Source organism: Plasmodium knowlesi, assembly GCF_000006355.2.
Source record: "Plasmodium knowlesi strain H genome assembly, chromosome: 12".
Taxonomy (NCBI): Eukaryota; Apicomplexa; class Aconoidasida; order Haemosporida; family Plasmodiidae; genus Plasmodium; species Plasmodium knowlesi.
In genome coordinates, this window is record NC_011913.2 from 2,947,107 (window position 1) to 2,972,116 (window position 25,010).

General features: G+C 40.8%; 8 protein-coding genes across 8 annotated transcripts; 4 read left to right on the forward strand and 4 right to left on the reverse strand.

The window, feature by feature from the left end:
• Positions 1–745: 745 nt before the first annotated feature.
• On the reverse strand, positions 746–1,675 carry PKNH_1266800 (Voldacs domain-containing protein, putative; the record flags this gene model as incomplete). Its single annotated transcript, XM_002259965.1, has 1 exon — positions 746–1,675. The coding sequence occupies one exon, from the start codon at positions 1,673–1,675 to the stop codon at positions 746–748; it is 930 nt and encodes a 309-aa protein (XP_002260001.1).
• Positions 1,676–3,615: 1,940 nt separating this feature from the next.
• On the forward strand, positions 3,616–4,134 carry PKNH_1266900 (histone H3-like centromeric protein CSE4, putative; the record flags this gene model as incomplete). Its single annotated transcript, XM_002259966.1, has 1 exon — positions 3,616–4,134. One exon carries the CDS (start codon positions 3,616–3,618, stop codon positions 4,132–4,134), a length of 519 nt encoding a protein of 172 aa, XP_002260002.1.
• A 1,438-nt stretch (positions 4,135–5,572) lies between these two features.
• On the forward strand, positions 5,573–9,085 carry PKNH_1267000 (U3 small nucleolar RNA-associated protein 4, putative; the record flags this gene model as incomplete). Its single annotated transcript, XM_002259967.1, has 1 exon — positions 5,573–9,085. One exon carries the CDS (start codon positions 5,573–5,575, stop codon positions 9,083–9,085), a length of 3,513 nt encoding a protein of 1,170 aa, XP_002260003.1.
• Positions 9,086–9,628: 543 nt separating this feature from the next.
• On the reverse strand, positions 9,629–10,807 carry PKNH_1267100 (conserved Plasmodium protein, unknown function; the record flags this gene model as incomplete). The annotated part of the gene is made up of 1 exon (XM_002259968.1): positions 9,629–10,807. The coding sequence occupies one exon, from the start codon at positions 10,805–10,807 to the stop codon at positions 9,629–9,631; it is 1,179 nt and encodes a 392-aa protein (XP_002260004.1).
• Positions 10,808–11,629: 822 nt separating this feature from the next.
• PKNH_1267200 (conserved protein, unknown function) lies at positions 11,630–12,328 on the reverse strand (the record flags this gene model as incomplete). Its single annotated transcript, XM_002259969.1, has 1 exon — positions 11,630–12,328. The coding sequence occupies one exon, from the start codon at positions 12,326–12,328 to the stop codon at positions 11,630–11,632; it is 699 nt and encodes a 232-aa protein (XP_002260005.1).
• Positions 12,329–13,888: 1,560 nt separating this feature from the next.
• PKNH_1267300 (transmembrane Tmp21-like protein) lies at positions 13,889–14,536 on the forward strand (the record flags this gene model as incomplete). The annotated part of the gene is made up of 1 exon (XM_002259970.1): positions 13,889–14,536. The coding sequence occupies one exon, from the start codon at positions 13,889–13,891 to the stop codon at positions 14,534–14,536; it is 648 nt and encodes a 215-aa protein (XP_002260006.1).
• Positions 14,537–15,120: 584 nt separating this feature from the next.
• PKNH_1267400 (ubiquitin activating enzyme, putative) lies at positions 15,121–19,932 on the reverse strand (the record flags this gene model as incomplete). The annotated part of the gene is made up of 1 exon (XM_002259971.1): positions 15,121–19,932. One exon carries the CDS (start codon positions 19,930–19,932, stop codon positions 15,121–15,123), a length of 4,812 nt encoding a protein of 1,603 aa, XP_002260007.1.
• Positions 19,933–22,148: 2,216 nt separating this feature from the next.
• Positions 22,149–24,239, forward strand: PKNH_1267500 (conserved Plasmodium protein, unknown function; the record flags this gene model as incomplete). The annotated part of the gene is made up of 1 exon (XM_002259972.1): positions 22,149–24,239. One exon carries the CDS (start codon positions 22,149–22,151, stop codon positions 24,237–24,239), a length of 2,091 nt encoding a protein of 696 aa, XP_002260008.1.
• Positions 24,240–25,010: the final 771 nt, after the last annotated feature.

Below are 25,010 nucleotides of genomic sequence, written 5' to 3' on the forward strand. Positions count from 1 at the left end.
GTGTCCCGTGTGAGATATCTCCTCGTCGGAGTGTCCGTTCTGCTGAGGTGGAGAACCTTAAACGGGTTCAAAAGAAAAGGAGAGAAAAGGCAATTTGGACAATCCGGCTGTGGGTGCAGAATACATTTGAATTGAAATGCTCCAAAAAGGAGGGGACCCCTTTGTACGAACTACCCAAAGGAGGGATACATCATTTTATGTTTATGTTTATGTTTCTTTTTTTTTTTTTTTTTTTTTTTTTTTTACTTCCCCGCATAAGGGACAAGGTATTGCTTAAACAAATAACTATTACACACGTGATAATTGAGATGACAAAAAAAAAAATTATAAAATAAGAAGAAGGGGATTGCGCAATTTCTTAGGGTAAGAAAAAAATAACCGAACAAAGAGAAGAACAAATTAAATTGTACGTCACAATCAAAGAATAGACCAGGGTGGTGGAGGAGCTTAAGTACCCCATATGCAGAGGACCGGAAAAAGAAGGAAGGATTTCACATACAAACGCGTTTTCAGCATGATCCGATGACAATTTTTATTCATAAGAAATTGCGAGAAGAACGGTGGGGTGATGACATGATGAGAAACAAACGTGATGACCCCCGTAAGAATGGTCTCGAACCACGTTTTCATCCTTTTACCAATATGGCTTGCCCGAAGCTGTTCCGCTTGTTCGTTCTCTTATTCATTTATTGTTCCTTCGAGATGTCTACTACTTGATTATGTATACCGCTCGATTACGTCCACTTCAAGCATCCTCCTCTTCTTCCTCCACAGTTCCTTCCTCTTCACTTTCATCATCCCCATCGTCCGGTGAATGATCCATGTTACTCAGCTGGTGAAAAATGGAATCGTTGGTTAAATAATTTTTGCTAACCAGGAGGATTTCTGGAGTTATGTTTTCTTCAAGTGATTCATCTTCGACATTTTTCTCATCTTCGGCATTTTTCTCATCTTCGGCATTTTTCTCATCTTCGACATCTTCTTCATCGTAATTTTCCTCCCCCCCTAGGTGGTTCTGTTCATTCTTTGTGAAGACACTCGGTTCCTTTGCCATTTTTGTAAATAACCGTTTGCCTAGTTTTTCTCGAGGTTTCTGGTGGACTGCCTCCCCTGCGGTATGATCCACCCCAGAGGGAACTTGTTCTGTGTCATCAGCAGCGCCCTCTACGTTCCTATCCACATGATCCTTGCCTTCGTCAACCACAGCCGGATCGTCGTCGCCCATGGTGTCCATGCTCTCCATGTCGTCTTCCTCCCCCCCAATAATATCGGAGCTCAGTTGTATGTACACACACGAACTGGTCCAAATTTTTTTATCCGATGTGATTGCATGCAAGGTGATGTTAGACGAATCGACGGTAACGTTGTTCACCTCATTCAGCAGGTGCATGTAGAATTCACGGTTCTTCTCGTAGTGCTTCAAATAATTAATGCCATTAACGCTATTAGCTATTTCTGTAAATTCTGTAATTTTTTTTTTTTTTTTTTTTTCCTCTTCATTTTGGCTAGAGACCCAAACGATCTTTTTCTCCATTATATATAATTTACCTTCCCCTAAGCTTAGTTTGTTGTAAACGAATTCTATGTCGGTAGCTTTGTGTAGCACTGGCTCTGGGCTCCCTTGTTCCAGGGCCCGCAGGCCTTCTTCACTCAGGCAGTTAAGTGCGATAGGCATGTTGGAAGAAAAGAAGTGGGGACACTCTCCGGCAATGTGATGTCCTGTGATGGTACGACTCTCCGTTCTTCTGTGGAAGCCTTCTCCCTCAGGAATGTATACAAATTCGTTAGAAAATAAAAATTTCTACGGATTGGGGTTATTCCTGGTAGGAAGGAACGTGTCAGCGAGCATGTAGATATATTATGAGGGCTCCTTCCTCTGATGGGTTCTGTTTTTATTTTACTTGGCTAACTTGTGCAAATGCAAAACGGTGGGGGCATTCCAGCAAAAAAAAAAAAAAAAGAAAAACCACAATAACAACGGCAGGACCAACAACAGGGATAGCAACTCTGTTTTTGTGAAAAAAAAAAAAAAAATAATTTTTACTTGAATATGCAGACCACGGGGGGAAATGCACCCAGAGGGAATCACTGAAAAAAAATGTCCTTCCCTAAGAAAAAAGATTTTCTAGAAGATGCTTTTCCCAAAGTGTTGCACTATTTCTTGGCATATACACCCTACTACGAACCGAAACGATTTTTCTTTTTTTCTTTTTTTTTTTTTTTTTTTCATTCCTCTTTTTCTTCGCTCAAATGGAAGCATGCTGATGTTTCTTGAGAAGTTCTAACCATAGGTTTATCTTTCGTCTCCGTTTGGCAGCTTACATCGTGAGAGAGTAACGCATTTACAGGTAACTACCTGAGTGGCTTTCCCGCATGGGATAATTAAACAAAAGGACAGGATAGAAAAGACGCAAAGGAAATACATCTTCCTCTGAGGAATGGAAAGAGCCTAGTTCATTTTGTCCTAACCGTCTCTATCCATCCGAACTGTTAACCAAAGTCTATGATAACATTCCTCCCTTGAATGGTACCCCCCAGAAAAAAATAACGGACGACAAGTTGGTCTGCATCGTAATAAACATAACTACGGTTCAAATGATGGCCTATGTAGAGAACCCTCATGTAATTCCTAACAAGGAGGAGAGTACATTCTATGGGTCTATTCACACCCTGTGTTTTAAGCGATCAGGACAGTCATGTTACACACCCAGGAGGAATAACTCGCAGTAACGCAAGACCACACACAACACACTCAGCCGAACGGTGTCCATTTGAACATAATACGCACACCCCTATATATATATATATATGCTCATTTGTATTAGTGGATAATCCTCTATCACCTTTTCCATCGGTTGGTTTACGTAGCTACCCCGTGGGTACTCCGCATTTCGCGTTACTACGCTACAGTTCGAAGGGGAGGAAAAAAAAAAAAAAAAAAAAAAAAAAAATTAAAAACGGGGGAGGAAAATAAATTTTCCCCTTGCACCACCTGCAAATGAGGAAATGTTATTATAAAAATGAGCAAAAGTGTTCAATTCATCTCGTTCGCGAAACAATTTATTTTATTTATTTTTTTTCTCTTTTTTTTTCATTCAATTTTATTTCATTTCATTCTTTTCTATTTCATTTTTTTTTATTTCATTTTTTTTTATTTCATTTTTTTTTATTTCATTTTTTTTTTTTTTTTTTTTTTTTTTTTGGGTGGGTATTTTCTTCAAACCGTTCCAGCTTGGGCGCGCGTGGGAAAGTAGGGCGAAATAGTCGGCCGGCCAGAGGAAGAGGTACCATTTGACGCCGAAAAGTGGAGCGCCACAAAGGGGATAATTTCATTCGGTGAGTGGTTAACTGTGCGTGAAGAATGCCCAACGGTGTAAGTGGAAACTGGAAAAATCAGATCTGCGTAGTGGTGAGCGGCGAAACCACCATCACGTCAATCAGCTAAACCACCATCCCGTGAATCAGCCAAACCACCATCACGTCAATCAGCCTAACTGCACGGAGAAGTGGCGAGTTGGCAGTTTAAGCCAACTGGTGATCAGAACAAAAGGAGGGACATCGGCGTGAACATTGCACCGAAGGGAGCTACTGTTGTTAACGACGAAAGAAGACAAAATGGTGCGAACGAAAAGGAACGTTCCGATGCATAACCCCTTGGGCAACGTAGACGGGGGAGGGAGTAGCAACGAACCAACGAACAAGACAGCACCAAGCAGACCATCACATAAAAACATCGCATCCTCCAAAGTGAGTAGCATGGCCGCAACAGGAAAAGGAACTGGAAATCAAATTCCGCAAAAGGGAATGAAGAAGACAACGCGAATTAGGAGGCCCCATAGATACAGACCAGGTGTATTAGCATTAAAAGAAATAAGAGCCTACCAAGCATCCACACAGTTGCTCATTCCCAAAATACCTTTTGTGCGCGTGGTAAAGGAGATTACTAGGTTGTTCGAATTGCCCAACGAACAACTGCGTTACACTCCCGAAGCCCTCTTGGCACTGCAAACCGCATCGGAGGCTTACCTTGTCAGTCTATTCGAAGATGCCTACTTGTGCTCACTCCACGCAAACCGAGTTACCCTCATGCCTAAGGATATCCACTTGGCTCGCCGTATCCGTGGGCGAGACTAACAGTCTAGCAGACACACAAAGGAGACGTGGAAAAAAAAAAAAAAAAAAAAAAAAAAAAAGGGGTAAGAAACCCTATCTACGAGAATTACAAATGTGATGGCCCCTTTTATCAGATCCGTAGCAATTTAATTGGACTACCCTTCTCCCCCCCCCCTCCTCTTTTTTCTTTTTTTTCCCACTTTCTTCCTGTACGTTTCGTTCTACGATGTTCCGTTTTCCCTCTCCCGTTATGGTTGTAAAAAAATAAGCAGAGGGGAGAGCGGGTTGAATATGTAGCTCCACTTCATAAATCAGTGGAAAATTATAACGCAAAAAATGGTAAACCTGCGCAGATGACAAGGACGAGAGAACAGTTGTTTGTTTGGCCCATTTATTTTATTTTATTTTTTTTTTATTTTCTTCCCACTGTTTTTTCTACGCAAAGGGGAGCGACATCTCGTTGTGCCGATAGCTCGGTAACTGTTCATCCGGTTAGCCATCTATGCATTTTTTTTTTTTTTTTTTTTTTTTATTTTTTTTTTTTCGCTTATTTGTATACCGTCCTTTTTGCGCTGAGAATGGGCATCTTTTCATTTGCTCATTTCCGAGGTGCGTAAAAATGTACCACGCGCGGAGGGGCATATTTAGCGAATTGCGGGAGGGGGGGAAAATATTTTACAAAAGCCATTCGAATACATTCACAGAGTGGACTGCCTATACATATAACATATATTACTTTTGAGTAATCCTTTTCGTACCGTTGTTTTTTTTTATTTTTTTTATTTTATATTTTTTGCTTTTCTTTTTTTTTTTTTGTTCTTTTTTGAAGGTGCTGAAGGAGGCACTCCGAAAAAAAGGAAAAACCATTCCGAAATTAACCACCTAGGGTAAATCAATTTTGTAGAAATTTGTTTTACATTTTTTTTTTTTTTTTTTTTTTTAAATTACGTTCTACCAGATTGGTATCTAATGTAGAGGAAAGTCCAGGAAGAAGTGAATTCTCCACTGGCATTTCCCTATTTTGAAATAAAAAAAAAAAATACAACCTTGCGACGAGAGTATGTAGCCCCCGTTGTCATTCTCCGCCGCGTATGCCCAATACTGAAGGCGGATTTAAGGAAGGCCAAATGAGCGATTCCGTATATATATATATATATATATATATAGATTTGATCCTAACCCGCTGTGACGTAAAAACCCCAAGTGGTACGGACGGTTTAGCTCTCCATCAGCAGAAGCTGCGCTATCCCCTCTCCACCTCTGCGACTGCATGGCCAGCGAGCTACTCCGGCGAGGCAACCAAACAGAGGAGAAGAATACACCCCAAGTGTATAGGTACATGTAAGGGTTCTGTATATAGTGAAAACGCTCCCGATAGGAAGGGCACAGAAAATAAGCACACCCTCGTGGGAAGTATACCTAGGAGGAGTCCCGCATATGTACTTACAAGGCAGCCCTAATGACGACCATCCACTGCAACAATGGAGGGCCCCAGGGGGCACAGAGGATCCTACAAAATTTGTACAGAAGAAAAAATGATAAGGAACAACTAACCATGAATTTAACAGAATTTAAATTCTATGATTATGAAACGAAAGAACTTAGAACCATAGAACCATCTCCCTGTAGGAAGTACATATGTATATGCGACTCCTTTGGGGTTATATATGTATACAAATTTTTTAAGAATGAGTTCTTGTACTTGATGCAACTCCATGCACACGTGTCGGAGAGCTCCATCATGTCAATTATGTGGATTAGCAAAAAGAATCGGAAAAAGAAGCATTTGTTTATGTTCAATGATTGGAAAGACTACGTTCTCGCTATTACGACTCTGTGTGGTCAGATCGTTCTGTACGATTTAGAAAGCAAGAACATACTCCATAGTGTTTCAAGCAACGGGAGCATCTCCTGTACCAAACTGAATAACAGCCTTCAATACTTGGGCGTTACCAATTTGGATGGGTACTTTTACCTGTACAACATATACAGTAACGTGGGGAGTCGGATATACAACTGCTTCGACCGCTTCCACGAGGGGGGCGCAGCCAACCACGATGCCCACAACGTCAGCGACCTGAGCAACGTAAGCGATGATGCGTATAACAGTGAATATAGTGAAATCAGCCAGCGCAGTGATGACGACGCGGAAGAACGACCGGGTAAAAGAATAAAACTGTCCAGCGATCTCACACAGTACGTGGAAGAAGAGGAGGAGAAGAAGAAGGAGGAGAAGAAGAAGGAGGAAGAGGACGCCTCGTCGCAGGGAGAAGATGCAGAGAGTGCCCCAGCAGTGAACCCAAAAGGGTTGCACGTATTCTCCCCCACAAGCCAAAAAAGAGAAAAGAATAAACAAACTGGTGAAAAAACGTTTAACATATTTATTACGAATAGATTCAAATGTAAGGAGAAGTTGGTGTGTCTGTACTTTGTGGATGAGCTGAAGAATACGGAGGTTCTATTAAGAAGTGTACAAGGGGGTGAAAAAAAGAAAACTAAAGTGATTGAGGGAGAGATCGGAAGTGAGGAGGATGAAAGCGATCACGAGGGAAACTATCACCACGGGGGTAATGACGTGAAGGAGTCGACCCTACCCCTCCGGAGGAAGAAAATCCGAGAGATAGAAAGATCGTACCATAGCTACAACCACTACGTATTACTTGGAAGTGAAGAATCCAAAATTTACAAGTACAATATAACGAGGAAGATGTGTGAAGGAGAATTCAAGGGCGTTAATGAGAACTGCATTATTTGGGATGTTCTCTACATATACAAGACGGACGAGGTGGTGTGTGTAGACAACAGTGGCTCATTGACTATCTTCGACAACAGCTCGTTCAGCGTAAAATACTTTTTTAACCATCACCTGTACAAGTCGGTATCCTTAGCGAAGACACTGAATGAGGATTATATTTTCACGGCAGGAGTCGACAGGTATATAATTAAATACGCTTTGACACGTGTACGTGGTGGGAGAGGGGGTCTATCACATAGGAACATAGAACAGCAAGTACCTACATGGGAGAAGAGAAACTATAAAATGGTTAATAACAAAATGAATGGACATAAAATGATATCCCCTTACTCATCAATGAATGGAGGTAACGGTGGAGAAGAAGAACTTTTTTTTCTGCATAAAGTGAAAGAAGAGAAGGAATTAAATAAAAGGTGGTATCGCATTAATAAAAGGTCCACCCATTTTTCAGACATAAAACGGATAATCCTGCTAACGGGAAATCTGATACTTAGTATAAGTGATGATATGACATTCTGTCTGTATGACACCTTCAACCAAATCAGTAAGTATATCCAAATTGGTAATGTTGAGATGAACAGGAATGTATACTTTTCCTCCGACCTGAAAAGCGTTTTTTGTACGCACGCTTGGGGGATAAGTATTCACTGTAATAATAGCTCTCTCTGCGTAGAGAGAGGAAGGAATGATGGGTTGCTGGCCCCGAAGTATTTAGATAAGCTTAGCCAAGTGAACTACAAACACATTGCCAATATTTCTTATGGAAAAAATGAATTTGTTAATTCTTGCATTGTAAATGAGAGTGGGACGAAAATCGCTTGTAGGACGAATAGAAAACTCTCCATCTATCACTTCAACAGAGATGACCTCACCATATATAATTATGCCATCTCGAAATTAGGTGCCTTTAAAGTTTACGCCTTCGACTTTGTTGATGAAGACCTGATGATAATTTCCTTTGCGAGGCGTCATTTAAGCAAGGGGGGTGAAAAGAAGGAGGGCGTGGTAGGGGAGGATTTGGCAGGGGAGGATGTGGCAGGGGAGGATTTGGCAGGGGAGTATGTGGCCGGGGAGGATGACAAGAAAGAGGAGATGTACGAATTGTACGAACATGTAGAGGATGACGAGATGGACGGAGATGGAAACAGAAGAGAGTATTTATACACCTACCATGTAGCCATTTACAAGATCGAGAAAAAAAAAGTGAAGGAAGAAATTCAAGTGGATAGAATTCTGTGTAATTTAAAAAAGTACAACAATGGGAAATTAATCATTTGCACAGATGAACAAAAAAATATATTTTTATTTTTTAAAAATTCAAAAAAGTATTTGAAAAGATGTTTCAGAATTTTCGACTTCAATTTAAGCAGAAGAAATATCCATCGCAGTTACTTGTTTTCCATCGTCATTGAGAATCTCTTCTTCATTTTTACGCTGGACAATTGTGTGTACATATATTCTTTGTCTTATGGGAAGGGTAATAATTTGTCCTTCTTAAAGACTCAGGTTGTCAGAAATTATAAACTCTCCGAATACAGGGATATCTCCCTGATCGATTTGGGTTTGTGTCAGGGGGGAGTAGAATATCCAGAGGGTTGCACTCAAAAGATGGAAGGAAAGAACGTGGGAGATCAGGTGGATGTGACGAAGCACTCACCGTACTTCCAAAGCAAGTACTGTCTCCTCCTGCGGGGCTGCGACAAAATGAGGATAATCGGGCTCAACATTTCTAACAACCTCTTCATCAACGTGCAGTTGCCGAATGTAGAAAATGCCTTCAAGTACAGTGCCGACATGGTCGCGCAGTACTACATATCGTCACTTAGTTTTCGCTATAATTTTCTTAACACAAAGCAGATATATTTTGAAGATGCAAATCTTTTTAATATCCTCTTGCGTGAAATGAGGCGGGAGGAAACGGTGGATCGGTTGGACATGGCTGATGAGGATCGTACGTATAACGCCTTAAAAGAGGATAAGGCACTAACGGGAGGAGAATATAACAAGGAAGAAGAGTTCACACAGGAGAAAGATCCAATCAACACAGATCTTTTACAACTGTCTTTTCAATCTATCAAGTATCTAAAAAAGAAAAATATTTTGAACGTACGTACCTTGTGTACATCACAGAACAACATCGTGTTGCTTCTCTGTGTCCCTCAAAATATTGACTGCACGCTGATTAGTGTGGCTGACACGAAGAAATATGTTGAATAGAGTTTGCTGTAGATATATATGCCCTCCACCTCAGCGGCCACACCATCAGGCATCACCCCCTACCCTGTGCGGGTAAATTTATTTGTCTTCACGTTGAAAAATCTGTCTCACATATTTTTCCGTTTTCTTTTGTTTGTACCCTACCTCTGTGCATATTTGCCAATTTTTTTTTTTTTTTTTTTTTTTTTTTTTTCCACCCCACTTTTTGGTCTCTACCAATCAGCGCATTAGGAAAAAGTGGTGTGTATGGCGCGCTAATGCGCATAATGCGCTACAAAATGCTTTGTTGAGTTGGGGGCTCAGCATTTTACAGCGCGCGAAGCCCCTCTTTCAAACTAACCCCCCGTGGGATAATTCGCCAATCTGGTATATAGCCCCGTATTTTTCACGGTAGGCTAACATGTAAAACGTCTTTCCATTTTTCCTTCTGTATAGCAAGGGGTATTTTAGGCAAAAAGTTCGTTGGGGAAGGCGGCACAATTTACCGGATGGGCGGCATCACCATGCAGATTCGGCGATAAGCTAGCCGGGCAACTCACTCCGTCAAATCATGTGTCTATCAACCAACCTGTAAGATTCTCGATCCACGATGCGGCCAATCCTATCCCTGAGAAGCTCCCTCAAGTCGTGAGAGGATTCCTTATTTTCCATGTGCTTCAAGCTCTGTAGAATGTTGTTAAAGCTCCTATTTCTGCGCACTTCACTTTCGAGGTAGTTAAAAACGGTTCGGTTATTCTTCACCAGGTGGTGCATGTAGTACCTGTACGCGTAAAATGCCATGACGTAGCTGTCACTGAAAAGGCAGTTTACCGCGTTATCACTTTTACTTACAGTTGGAAAGTTCCGCACCTTGTCCTTTATGTATTTATACGTTTCTTCGCGCGTGTCCAGGTTACAGCTACATTTGGTGCTGAAATACTTTCTCGCCTCTTTAGGACAGAAAAAAACAATTTGGCATTTGAAAATTGAGTTCAGGAAGTACACAAGGACGGAAAGAATTTTTTCCTTCGTTCTGTTCTTCTCGTACTTGTCATTTACCTTTTCGATACCGATGATCCATTCTTGCGATGACTGCTTCGGGCGCTGATGTTCCTGCGGCGGGCTCTGTCCATGACGATGTTGTTTTTCTTCTCCCACTTTGGCCTTTCCGGTGTGCGCGCCCATTGGTGGGTCACCCGCCTGGCTCCACTGATCAGCACCACCATTGGGGTTATCGTTTGTGATACCGTTGGAGGTATCGCTGGTCGTATCGCTGGTCGTATCGCTGGTCGTACCGCTGGTCATACCCTTCGAGCTTTCGCCCTGTTGCCCATCCCCATCGGAGTGCAACTTTACCAAATTCAAAACGGTTAGAATTTCCCGTATGTTAAAGCTAAGAGGGGTGTCCTCTCGGTCATAGCTGTATGTTAACTCATCCTTGTCGAGTTTGCCTTTTCCCTTTCGAGTGCTAGAGGAACCCTGCTCATAGGGCTGGAAGTCCTTCTTAATGTTAATCAGTCCAATTTTTTTAATAATTTTATTCCTCAGCAAGCAGTAGCATAGGTTATTATTACTTATTACCAAGCTCAACACATTTACGTCGCATCCTTTCCTTTTCATGTCACTCAAACATGGTTCGATTCCCCTCCGACTGGACATTTGGCGTGTATCCCTTCCGTTGTTATGTAACCATCTTCTTAAAAAACAGGGGAAATGTGACAACTCTTTCTTAATTATGTTCATGTAAAAATGGGGGATAAAAAAGAAAGGAGGAAAGTCTCTACAATTTATTCCTTACACCGACGATGGTATTTACAATATAGAAACTTTTTAAATTTTAATTCATAGTCGTCCCTGGGCCTTTTATCTTTTTGGAGAATCTTTCATTTCCCTTGTTTGCCGCTCATGGGTTAGAAGTTGGCAAATTTCCTGCCGACACTTAATGCAATGAGGCAGTATCGCCTTTATGCTTTCTACCAACTCAGCTAGCTATTTTTTTTTTTTTTTTTTTTTTTTCTTTTTTTATTTCGAAATTACCTTGCCCGTTCAGGCAAAAAGGGCATGATTATTGGTTTGCCCAGTAAGCAGCACATTTTTTATATGATTAGGAAATAGTATGCCAACAGTGCGAGAAAAAGTGCGCAAATGTGTGAACCCCGTTTTTTCTTGTTTCACGAGGGGGGGGGTTAACGACGTGGCCCAATTTATGTGGCAACGTCCAGTAAAAACGTTAACATAACCCAAGTTTGGAAGCTTCCTTTTAACGCATTAATCTCACATTTACACACCCAGAGGGGCAGTGCTTTTGAGAAAAAAAAAAGAAAAACAAATTCCATTAAAAGTGCGAAAATGAGAGCAAACATTTTGTACATAAAAAAATATTTTAAAATATATGGGAAAAAAAAATGGTTCGCCGTTCACACCAATTTCTACATTTTGGTGCTACGTCGTTTGACCTAGGTTCACAGTTACCCATGCGCAGGGCGCAGGCGTGTTCCTACATCGTTTGATTTGTATGTCGCACACTACTTCCTATCTCTACTTGATCTGATCGCTTGACCTGGCCTAGTCCCGCTTCACCCTCTCATAGTCCACGTGTGTGAGGCTGCAGCTGACCCCCTCGTAGCGCTCCACTTCTATGTTCTCCAAAAGCTCGTCGTTGATTTCACCCCTGTAATTTGCTTTCCTAATCAATTTCTTGACTGTCGTTTGGTGGTCGAAGTTATGCTGAGAAGCGACTTCAGGCAAGAAAGTCGACGAGTACCTCCTCTTGTTAGCGACAAAGCTAATTTTAATGCCATGTTTTCCAATGACCCAGTCGTACACATGTGCACATTTTTCAAAATTAAATAAATACGTTATGGTGACAATAAGGAAAGGAAAATCTTTTAACGTGATGGGATAGAATCTTGTATCGTTGAGAGAACTTTCTAAAGCATAATATCGAAGCTCCATTATATCTGTTTCGCCTAAGCATCCTATACAGCCATTTAGTTCATACGCATCGTAATTATAAGAACCCATGTCCTTTACATCATTCAGCTTCATCCATTTCACGAAGAAGGGGATCTTGAACCCGTCGTTATGTAGTGACTGGATCAGAGGAGGGACTTTATCGAATTTTTCATTTTTCAATTCATATTTTAGTACATCAAAACACCATGCGCAGATGGTGTCTTTATTTTCTATCAGCTCATTCACTATTTTTGCTTGACTCTTTGGTATTTGAGCCTTTGTTTGTTCTTCACTCTGGGTGGGCATCATTCTTTCGAGGTTAGGTGTGTGAACGTTGATAACTTCGGTTTCTCTGCCTTGGGAGAGTTCCGACACCGTGGAGGAGGAAGCTTCTTAATAGTGTTTCCTCAGAAGGGGGGGGTGGTTCAAACCTGTTGATGGCGTCTCCACTAAGGCTAACAGTACCGTTGGTAGCGCTCCTTCGTTCAGGTGGAAGCTATTGTATTACGTTTGGGCGAGCATGCAGGTGGGATGATTGGTGGGTTATTCAAGGATGTGGATAAATAATTCTCTTTTCTGTGATGCTGAATTTACAAATTAGTGCTTTTTTGTCGTTAAGGGAAAAGTATGAAATGTTATATATTATCCTCCTATGTGTTTGGTTATTTCTTTTGGGGGGAGAAAATTTGAAGACATATGACCATGTAGAGGTTGTAGTGATTACAAAATGGATGTCACTGATGTGAGAGAAAAAAAAAAAAAAAAGGAAAAAGAAAAAAGAAAAGGACTGAAGTTGTTTTTCCCCTTGTTCTGATTACCTAATTGTGGTGGTAACCCTTTGGAGTTATCCCCAAAAAAAAGGGGCAACGAACCACCGGTTGGCAATTAACGTGATTGAAGGAGAGTTTACCCTCTACACACTCTTCGGTTTACATATTTTGGCCACTTTCCAATTTCAATGTTACTCCATTTTGTTTTTTCATCATTCGTGACTAAGTGGGGCACTCACACGTTTTTCTTTTTCGCTTTTCCAGCACTTTTTTCACGCTTTTTTTTTTTTTTTTTTTTTTTTTAATATTTTTCTGAACGTTTTTGCTTTTCTGCCTTTTTCATTTCTTGCCTTGTTTCCCCGACATACTTGCAATTCGGGAGATGTTCTCTCCCACGTCGAGTATCCCATGCAGGTATGTCATTCCGAATGGCCAAGCGTCAAGTGCACCAACTGGAAGGGCGGGAAATTACAAACGACACGGATTGGCAAATGAGTCTCCTGTGCGGGGTGTTAACATTAACCACATATTTTTCATGCGCATTTTTTTTTTTTTTTTTTTTTTGCATTTTTTCCTGCATACATTTTTACGCTCAAGTTGGGAGAAGACTGAAATGGGAAAAGCACTTTTACATATATATATGTTCACCACCTTGACGACAAGTTTGTGGGCCCCAAGGCATAGGATAGGAGGACCACCTTGGCTATGTCATGTATGCTCAGGGGATATTTTTGCACATGTATGAAAGCGCCTTTGTTTAGAGGGTGAAAATTGTTGCACAGATTCCTCCACTTGTGTGGCTATTTACTTTTTGGGAATTTTTTTTTTTTTTGTTTTTTTTTTTTTTTTTGAGTAAAAGGGGAAAGAGGCGCCTTTCTCCCAATTGGTCAGCACGAGGTAGCGAAAAAAAAAAAAAAAAAAAAAAAAAATTCACTTCCATTTTGCCTGCACATTTTATTTGAATATTCTGTGTGCACATATATATGTATTGGTACGTGTTAATTGATTGTGAAAATACCCCCTGGAGAATTAGAAAGAAACTTAAAAGTGTTGTGTATGAATTGTAAAGGGGCCGGTTCGCAGAAGTTACCAGTTCGACATGGTGAGACGACTGGCCCAGCTAGCAGCACTGTTCGTGGTGCTGACCCTTCAATGTCTGCGCACAGGAGCGATAGAGGTTTACCTCACGGTGCGACCAAAAAAATTAAAATGCTTAAAAGAGCGAATTAATAAGGATACCCTCGTGGTGGCGAAATTCAAAACAGACAACAAAAGTTTACCGATCTCTATATTCATCTACGATACGGATATAAACGAAAGAACATTTAACTTTCAAAAAAAGGTACCACTCTTTGAAACGATTAATGACCACGATATAAAGACAGCCTTTACAACCTTCTACACTACCTCCTACTCCTTCTGCGCATATAATAATACGAATAAAATTATGGATGTGTTTTTTGAAATAAAGCATGGTACGGAGGCAAGAGACTATGCGCAAATAGCCAAGTCGGAACATCTGAATGAAGCTACCATATACTTAAAGCAAATCGTTGATCAAATGACTACCTTCCACTTGAATTTAAAAAGGATTAGAGCGTCGGAGGAGAATGAAAAGAAGTCCAGTGATAAGCTCAATGATACCCTGATGTGGTTCTCCCTCATGAATATTTTAATTATTATCGTCGCCGCCATCATCCAAGATTTCTACTTCAAGCGATTTTTCACATCCAAGAAAATTATCTGACAGGACTAGCACTGCAGTATCGATCCAGTAAACACGCAGTTGCCGCTCAAGGATGCTTCTTCCCCGTACGGTCACCTTCCAATTACCTTGCCCCCACTTTTACACCTTCTTACACGGGGCGACATCTGCACTTTAAGCCAGCCGAGACCCCCAGAACAGCAAAGTGCATAGCAAATTCTCCCATTTTTTTTCCCATTTTCTGAACCCATTCTTTGCCTCCATCTTTTGACCCATTCTCTGAACCCATTCTTTTTGCCTCCATCTTTTGACCCATTCTCTGAACCCATTCTTTTTGCCTCCATCTTTTGACCCATTCTCTGCGTCACTTTTCAACACCGCCTTTACGAGGACGACGCGATTGCCGCCCGTTCTCGAAGTTGCCTCTTTTTTTTTTTTTTTTTTTTTTATGTCATTAAAACGTTAAAAAAAATAAATTTTGAAGAACCCCTCAGATGAGGGCAAACAAGTTATGTGTGTGACAAAAAAAAAAAAAAAAAAAGGACGAAAATACGACAGCGGAGGAAATCGTTGCAGGGGAATTTGTTTTGCCTCCTGCAGTTGGTAACCATTTAAGGAAAGTAAAATCAGTGGTAGTGCACATTGACCTGTACGTCGGGAAGGCTGACTTCCCTCCCTGCACTGTCTGTAGCAAATATATGCAGTATGTAGGTACTGGCTTCCGTATCAACACCTGCATCTGCCTTGAATAGCTCCCGCAATATAACGGAGAGGTTTTTCCTACCTGAGTGCCTAAAAGAGGGCAACTGAAACTTGGTGTAAATTATTTTATCCCTCACTCCAATTGTCTGAATAGATACACCGAAGAGAACTTCCAGGGATGTTACCAGTTCATCCAATGTGATGTCTTCTCTGGTTTCTTTATTCCTCATATTTATAAATGCTTTTGCTTGGCTGCTCATATGCTCCGTATATTTTTTCACTTTTCTTAAAGCATTCACTAAATCTGATAGTGCCTTTTCCGCCTCCTCCTTGGACCACTCTTCTCCGTTTCTGCTCTGCTCCATCATTAGATGCATGTTCTTCTTTATGTTGCGAATATGTACAGATGCCTCATCAAGAGATGCTTCATCTTCGGATGCAGTGCCAACCGTGTCCAGATCCTTCAGGATGGAATCTGTCAAATTGTTCGCCTCTTTCGCCTTGTCCTCCAGGTTACTAGTGCTGGTGTCGTTATTATTTTTCCCGCCATTAGAGTCATGGTTATTCTCACCGGGATACCCTTTCTTCGCCACCTTCTGCAATGCCCTACTAGCTTCGGCTAGCTTTTTCTCCACCTGCTGATCTCCCTTTCGGTAGTTGAACGGACCAAGGGGCAGCCCACATTCCCCCACGGTACAGTCCACTGTGCATTGCCCGTTGCCCTTCCTCTTTCTCCCTGTAGGATAAATATTAACATAGAGATAGTTCCAAACGGAGAACTGAAATGTGTTCATCAATTCTGATGGTGAGGTTTCATAAGACAGGGGGGGGCACACACTATTCAGTTGAGAATGGGTAAAAAAATTATCCTGCAGGTTCAAATAATGGTTGTTAACTGCGCTTGATAAAATTTCAAGCTCGTTGTAGGGAACGTTAAGAAAGGAGAACAACGCTTTTCCGTTTTTGCTAATGTAGACCTTGTTTCTGTACGTGTAAATGGTTAGGTCCTTTAGCTTCTCCACGCGAAATTGGATTGGATACTCAGGGAGGGATTTCTCACGCTGTAGCAAGTGGCTCGTTGGATAGATTCCCTCCATTTCTATTTCCCTCCTACGGGACTGCATCAAATAGGCCACCTTGTACAACTCGAGGGACACCAGCGCAGAAATGGCCGAAACGACCGTGATGATAGACGGAATGATGTTGTTGCAGATTTTAAAAAATTCCAATATAGGAACCTCCGGGAAATTGTAGTTCTCGTTCCGTACATTGGTTAGGCTGAACACAAAGTTTATGTCGTCCTTGTCGTCCTGGAGATTACAAATCAGGGGGGTGAATAGCGCGACCTCCTTACGTGCGCGGGTACTTGCATCCACCTCCACTCTTGCTCCTTTTCCAGCTTCTTCCTTCTGGCGCTGCACCCACCGCAGGGCCAAAACGAACAAGGGGTTGTTGAACAGCCCAAAGAGCTCCCTCTCGATGGAAGCGTAGAACTGCGGATCGGTATTCTTCCGGATGACGGAGAGGAAGTACAGCAGTCGTTTCACATCCAGGCGCAAATCATTCTTCGACACAATTTCTCCTATAGCCTCCTCAAAGGAGAGCAATTTGGAAGCCACCATTTGCTCATCCTTAAAGAAAAAGACATCTGAATGTTGACTTTTCTGGCTAGCCAAAAAAATGTCTATCAAATTTTTGAAAACTTTTTTGAAAATTTTCAGGGCACATTGGAAGAAGAGTAAGTGATTTCTATTTTCTGGATGGAAGGAAACAGGCTTCGGCAAATTCTGAACTTGTTCAAAATACTTATGCAATTCTGCTTCGTTGTTCTTGAGCAAGTGGATAATATTTTTCACAAAGATGTTGTCCCAGAGAAGTTGTACGTTTTCATGGACGTTGGAATTGAAATACATTTTTGTTAATTTAAAAAACTGGAGCAAGTTGCTTACATTGTCGTAGGTACATAAGCGGCCAATAAAAGAAACAGGATCATTTAAAAATTTATTCATTTTTATCACATTGTCTGTAAAATAATTGTTGTAAACACTTCTTGCAAATTGTATTACATGCTTTGGATCTTTAGGGAAAGATGTAATGGTGCACGAGTTATTTGGTTCATGATCGGCTTGTCCATCGATCGTGTTACTTGTGTACGTCTCACTTGAGAAGGGGATAACTATTTGGCTACTTCCCTTTAGACCCTCTATGCCCGCTTCAATCATTGGAATGGAGTTCATCACGCAGAATGTGTCACACACTGCTCTGCTTTGGAAATTGTCCAAACACAGGATGCACAAAATGGGGGAGGTGATTCTTCTGTTAAGAGATTTTTCTTTTATTTTCTCCTTTATGCAAATTCCCTCCACGGATGTACTACCATACATGTGCCCCCCCTTTTGGTCATTACTCCTCGAGTGAGAAAACAACCAATTCAGAAGTGAGCCCCGGTTTCCTAAGATAGACTCATCCACCTTCATTTTCACAAAACCACAGTTCACATTCGGATTTAACTTCTTAACATTCTCTGCAGCCACTTCGCACTTCAACTTTCCCACATCTTTTGCACTGAACAGGAATTGCCTAGACAAGTTGGATTCCTCAATCAGATCGTAATCGACAACTTGGATGCGCCCCCCAGGGGATAAGCCCCTACGCGAGGAAATTCCCATCAACGCCAGTAGCTTCAAAAATTCACAGCCCAAGGCACCTGACCCGATCAGCAAAATATTCAACTCATTCAAAAATTTCTGAAATTCGGGTCCAAAAAAATTCAACTGGTGCATATGCCTTCCGTGATATTTATGAGTAATTTTCGCAAAGGGAAATAAATCCCTCTTGTCGAAAAAAAATGTCTGGTGAATGGGTTTGAACTTTCCTGTCACACCTTTTAAAATTTCTTGCGTCACCAACGATCCAAAAAATGCAGAAAATGGCGACAATTCGATGTGTGCAGCTGAACAAAATTCATTTACTACCTGAACGTTCATATTTTTTTTTTTTTTTTTACACCAATTTTGAAATTCTTGAATTTCCTCTGGAGTGAATATTTTATTCCCCTTCTTATGCTTTATCATTTCTTCGTAACATAAGAAGCACAGCTCTTCGTCGCTCACTTGGTCTCCTTCATCTGCACGCCTAAACAACGCCATGAGGAGGGACCACGGCGCATAACTTTTTCCTCTGTCCAATTTTCGCTGTACAATGTTTAAATATTCCTCCAAACTTTTATAATTTAACCTGACCTGTTCAGGCACTTTTTTGATACTCATATTTCGGGATGAAGTTTTCAAAAGGACTTCTTGCATATAATGGTTGCCGCTTATCCGTTGGAGCATCTTCCTCAATTTTTCAAACAGATGCATACGGAAATCGTGACTCGTTTTTCCTACGTACTGTAAAACTCGTAGGGGAAGTATATAACCCGCAAAAGTGTCCAATGCATTTTTTTTTTTCAAAATGGTAACACGGATTTTGTTACTTCCCTTGCACAAGTCTGTAATTTCGCAGGGGATATTCACAACCTGCTGATTTCCATCTTGCACACGTAGAATCAGCACATCCTTCTCGTTCAAGTGAACATTCCTGTAATGGGGCAAAAGATGCAGGACGGCGTGATCATCGCCTGCCAGTTCCACTTTGCTTATGTCGTACAACTCTCCATTGTTTTTCGAATTGGAATATGTAAACTGTCCAAAGTCGACAAAAATGCGTCCAAACAGGCCCACCGTATTTACACAAATGAACTTTTTTCTTTCTCCATTGATACTTGCCTTTCTGCACAAATTACTCAGTTTTATATTAATATGGTTGCTTTGATTTGCGGAGACAACTACGTCGTAGTGTTGCACCGCATTTTCAACATTTGTGATGACTTCAATTTTGCAGTTGTCATTCAACTTACGCATGTTCTGCACACAAGCTATGCTTTTTTTTTCCTTGTCTATAAATTTCTTCTCGCAAAAGAAGAGGTTATCTAGGTCGTCCATCCTCAAAATGTCATTGTCATATATTCCTATTTCCTTCACTCCGCAAAGAATTAAATTTTTGCATATTTCGCTACTTACCCCATTTAGGCCGACGATTAATATTTTACTCTTTCGAATTTTTTTTTCTTCTTCATATCCGTGCGTATATATTTGTCTGCTATATTTTTTTTCCTTCTGCAAGAGATTCACATCATTCGGTTCTCGAGTTTCCTCATTTGGATAGTCTGAATCACAATTGAGTACTTGATGCTTGGTCGTTTGTCCCCTTGTCCGTCTTTTGGCATAATTCATATGGCTAACAGTGTCACACGGATTAGGCTTTTCCCTATCTGAGCCCTTTGTTTGTTCGCTTAACTGTGGCCACTTCTTTGGGGCGCCCCCGTGTAGTACATCCCTTAGGCCACCTTCGAGACTTCCCCCCTTGGCATTTTTAGAACCGCTCGCTACATTTTTGAGTGAGCATTTCTGGGAGGTGTAGCAATTTTTCGATTTTTTATCCTCCCTTTTTACTTGTAAGTTACAGAGTTTGCTCAAATTGTGTGTACTCACTTTACCTTCTTTCCTCCTTAAGGCAAGGTGTCCCCTTTGTAGATTTTCCTTGTTCCTGAAAATGTCATATACGGGGAAGGACAATCTACCGCTATCAACCTTAACCGTATTGTAATTTGATATGAGACAATTGGACGGGCTTGCTGTGTGTAATATCACCCAAAAGATAAAAAGGCAGAATTGTTTCGGAACAAAATTCATAGTTTTTACACCTCATGTAGGTTATTAAAAATAAGTGGATGAGCAAAATAAGCTCTATGTCTTATTCTGATGGGGGTCGTAAGAAAAAGAAAAATAAACTATATTTTGTGCCTTTGTCCATTTTTTACGTTCGCTATTTTGTACGGAGTGCAACCTGGGTGAGTTTGTTGTCTCCCCAATGAGTTTCCTTATTTTTGCTCTATTTCATGTGAGCGCTTCCGTTGGCACTTCTATACACACCAGCGCAGAGCGTATCTTTATCCAATCAATTAGCTCAATCCTCGCTGATTCTTCCTCCCACTATACGGATTTATGCAAGAGTTGTTCTTACGAAGGTGCCACAATCAATATGCAACAACATCGCGGGGAGAGCATTATGCGAACAGATCGTCTTTTCATCTTTACAACTCCGCTGCGGATGGTATACATTCGTTCCCTTCCGTTTTGTCATTTATCTTTCTTTTCTTTTTCTTTTTTTTTTTTTTTTTTTTTGTGCGCGTCTGTTGGGAGTAGCCCCTTTGTTGATATTTCCTGCACTTGCATCTGTTCCGGCAGGTTAATCCCCCATATTCCGCGTTGTTATCTTTTTCCGCTTTCTTGAATTATCCCCTAAATCTGCTCAGCTCAATCTTTGAATGATGCCCTTATTCTTTCTCTCTCCCCTGTTGAAACGCCGCACGGTGAATGTGCGCTCTGACACGAATTCGGCGTACGATTCGGTCAGTTACGCGCTTAAACTTCCCCAATGGACTTTACTAATTTCACATTATCCTGGCTCTTATATTTGGAAGGGGGGGGTTCCTTTTTAAGGCGCATACCCCCATCTTATCTGCGTTAATCACCTGCGCTCTTTTCTTAACTAAGTGAATAAGTCCACAATTTAGCTTCTTATAAAGAGGCAGCGAATTTTCTTTTTTTTTTTTTTTTTTTTTTTTTTTACTGGCTTGTTCAGGCAAAAGTGTATATATATATATTTTTTTCGCTACCTGTTCAGGTAAATGTGTTAATTATTATTTTTTTTTTTTTTTAGCTGCTGTTCAGGTGAATATTTTTTTCTGCAGTATGAACGTGGGCTCTCCTATATTTTTTATTTATTTATTTTTTTTTTTCTTTTGGAATCGAACTCTGCATGCACATACACTGAATGGAGAAAACGCACCAAAACTGCCATATGGAGAGAGAAGTCTCATTGTTTAATCTGTCTGCGCTTTTTTTTTATTCCCCTCTGATGAATTTTTCAGAAATGTTGCTTTTTTCGCGCTTTACTAGTTTGTCTGCCTGCTTTACAACATGGAGAATCAGGGGCCACACTTCCTGCGAAACAAGTTCAGCCAGAGTGTGCCTTCGCTCCGCTCGATCATTTGTACAACCGTTGTTTGCGTCCGCTCGAACAAATTTTTGCGACAAAATTTAGCAACGAAGATTTACAACGAACATTTACAACGAGCCTTTACAATGAACATTTTTTGCCAACATTTGTTCGCCTCCTTTAAAAACATGCCACCTGCCAACGTCACCATGCACACGCAAGAGAACTGAAACGGGAACCACACGCATAAATTTTTGAAAAGGAAAAGCAAAAAGAGGATTCAACTGAAAACGTGCTTGTCCCCTTGCAAATAATGTTTGATCGATTTCGGGGGAAACGTTGATTAGGACATGCTCCCACTATGCGCGTCTTTTTTGTGATGCTCCGTGGAATGTTATCTTTTTTTTTCCCCCCGCTTCGTGGCTGCCTATTTCACCGTTTTGTTTTTTTCTTGTAATCCCTTTTTTTTTTTTTTTTTTTTTTTTTTCTCCTTATTTTTTCCCCTTCGATAGACCTGCCTTACCAAGACGTTTTTGAGTTTTCCTCCTTTTTTAAAGTTAACCATGTATGTGCTTCACTTAGCGAACTGGTACTTGCACGACCCAACGTCCTTGTGCCTGTACCCGTACTTCTACGCCCTTCTGTGTCACTACATATGTATTTGCTACTTATACGCATCTTTGTCTTGTTTGGTTCGCTTTTACATAATATGCAAGCAAGTTTTTATCATCCTCTGCTTCGCTCTGCTTTTTATAATGGAGTTTAACTGTGAGGTGATTTACTTTCTCTTTCTATAAATGTGGCAGCATTTAAAATAGGTGTCTCTTACCCTAAGCTTCATACGAATGTTCAACTGATCTATGGTGGGGATTACAACCCATATATTATTTTTGATGGAAACACGCAGATGGGTCCTCCCTCCGAAGATACTTGTTGCTACTGCTTCGGTAGCACAGGTGGGAAGCCATACCACCATGTCATGTGGAAGTCATACAAAATGTGTGTCCAATGCAAAACCAACTTGAAAAATTGCTTCTCCTGTGAAAGGAAAATAAAGGAAAAGATATCCTCACGAAGGTGCACCCCTTGCTGTAAATCAACGTATGATAATTTGTGTGACATATGTTGTGAGCTTCCTATTATCTGTTGCCATAAAAAAGTGGGAGATGTCATACCTGAAATTTTGTACCTCCTAGATTTGTATATGGGGATTAGGGTTCCCCCCAATTTTATGACCTATCAGAATATTTACACCTTTAATAAGGAAAAGTTTAACGACGCGAATCACCGCTTCACCTTTGAGTATGACCACATTGGCTATGCGCAGAGTGGAGAGTCAACCAAACTCAACGAGGTTTCAGCTCCAGGAGGGGATTCCCCAAGGAATGGAGAAAACGACAAGCTCATTGGAGGAGGAGACTACAAAACGGAACAGAACCAAAAGAGGGACATAAAAACACTCCTTCGGAAACTAACTCGTTCTAGGCATGGGCCAAAAAAGAGAAGAAAAAAAAAGGATATAATAAAACAAACAGATGAAGAAGCACAAAGGGTGAACTTTTCCACCCCTCCAAAAAATAATAACTCGGAAAATAACAAAGTAGAAGGAAGATATGGAGGTGGACATCCCCTTATGAGCATTGCGAAAGAGAGGAAGGAAAATTATACCGATTCCGTCTCTCCCCATAGAAAGCTACCACCTACAGAGGATAAAAACCATATTAATGAGAAACAAGAGAGAAGGAGAGAACGGAAATTTCACAAACTGAAGAAATTGGTTTCCACAAAATCGAGTCTATACAACAAGGCAACAGCGCCCCTGTTGGAATACATCAAATTGCTGAGAAGTCGGAAGAAGGAAAGTGGTAAAGATAGGCGAGGCAGAATTTCTCTACAAAAGACAGGGGCAACAGAGGAGGGGGAGGAAAAGAACAATACAACCCCTGATATGGAGAAGAAGAAAAAAACGAGAATCTCGACTCGTATTTCGACCCGGATCGATTCTAAAGCAGCTACCCCAGAGGCTTCCCAAACAGTTTCCAAAACGACTTCCAAAACGGCTTTCAAAACGGCTTCCAGAACGGCTTCCAGAACGGCTTTCAAAACGGCTTTCAAAACTGCTACCGCGACAGCACGGAAATCCTACCATCTCGATCTGGTGCTATCCTTTTCCAACCAAATGAAGGAAGAAGAAATTTTCACACGTCTGCTACACAACGAGCTTAAATGTACCGATGTGTTATACCTACGGAATATGTTGAAGCACAATGAAGACGGAGAAAGAACCATAGCATCGTGCAACTGTGTAATCGTGTCGCAGAAAAAATTACTCCTCCTACATGAGCAGAATAAAATGATACATAATTATGTCTATAGAAATTTAGAGCTAACTGAAATTTTGCCTCAAAATAATGAGCACATAAAATTGGTTGACCATGTCTCGTTAGCTAATTCCTTGCCAGATATTTCCTTCTACTTCTACATGTCTCACGAATTGATGCACACATATTTATGGGTTTCGCATTTGGACACATCTGTGCACTTTGAGAAAATAAAAAAAATTGTAAAGAAGCTGCACATGAGGTCTTTTCATATAGAAAGTCAGAATAAACGTGGGGGTAAATTCCACAAAAGTTTAGCTTATTATTTGTCGCCTGAGTTGGAGGAAGCTCTATGCGTGTTTGCTTCCGTTCAGTTTATGCATCACGTACGGGAGGTCAACGTAGGTGAGTGCGAAAGGGGACATTCCTATAATTTTGAAGATCAAAGTATCCATGATCGAGAATGTGAACTGATAAACTACTACATCAGAACATGCGAACGAGGTGGATCCCCCATGTATGGTAAAAATTATCGAGAGCTAAAAAGAATTATGAAGAATTATACGCTGGTGGATATTCTACAAATCATTGGCGACATAAGGCGCGCACGATTTTACCCGATGGTAACTCTGCGATTACTTCGGGCTGTGATTTCCTTTATCCGTGTTGTAAGTTAAACGGGCGGGGTATAAAAATACACAAAGAGAGGAGAAAATCCCCTTATGCATAATACATCTTATTCCCATCGTTCACATTAGTTTTTTCTAGTATCCATGTTGGGTCCCTTCTCCCAAAACTGAACAAAATACACACACGTGAAAAAAAAAAAAAAAAAAAAAAAACTTTTCACTTAATCGCACCTTGTTGATACATCTTTAGACGGATGTTATTTCAGCTCTACGCTGTGTAAAACTTTTTAGTGCACACAAAATGGTGGACGAGGATTTTCCCCTTCTTCGAAATTTCAACGGAACGGATCGTGCCCTACCTTTTATTTCCATCTACGTATGGCCAATTATATCTCGTGTACAAAAAAGTGAAGACGAAGGGACATCATCTTCTCTTAGAAAAGCGTTTCACTTAACGTGGTATATTTTATATAAAAGAAAAAGGGGAACCCCCCTTGTCTATGTTTTTATTCCATATATAAATTTCAAATAAAACAACAAAAAAAAAATGATTAAAAAGGTGACATTAAGAGCATACTCATATGTACATGTAGCATACACCTCAAGCAAGTGGAAAACACACACACGCACACAGGACGGTGGAGTGGAAAGGAAATTCTCCCCTGTTGGCCAATTGAAAAGCCCACAACTGGGAAGGGAATTAAAGATGTGGAGAGCTCGGCCCCGTGGAAAGAGTAGAGGCCAAACCAAAACAGTTGTCAATCTGGACAACTTGACTCGTTTAGGGAAAAAAAAAAAAAAAAAAAAAAAAAAAAACAG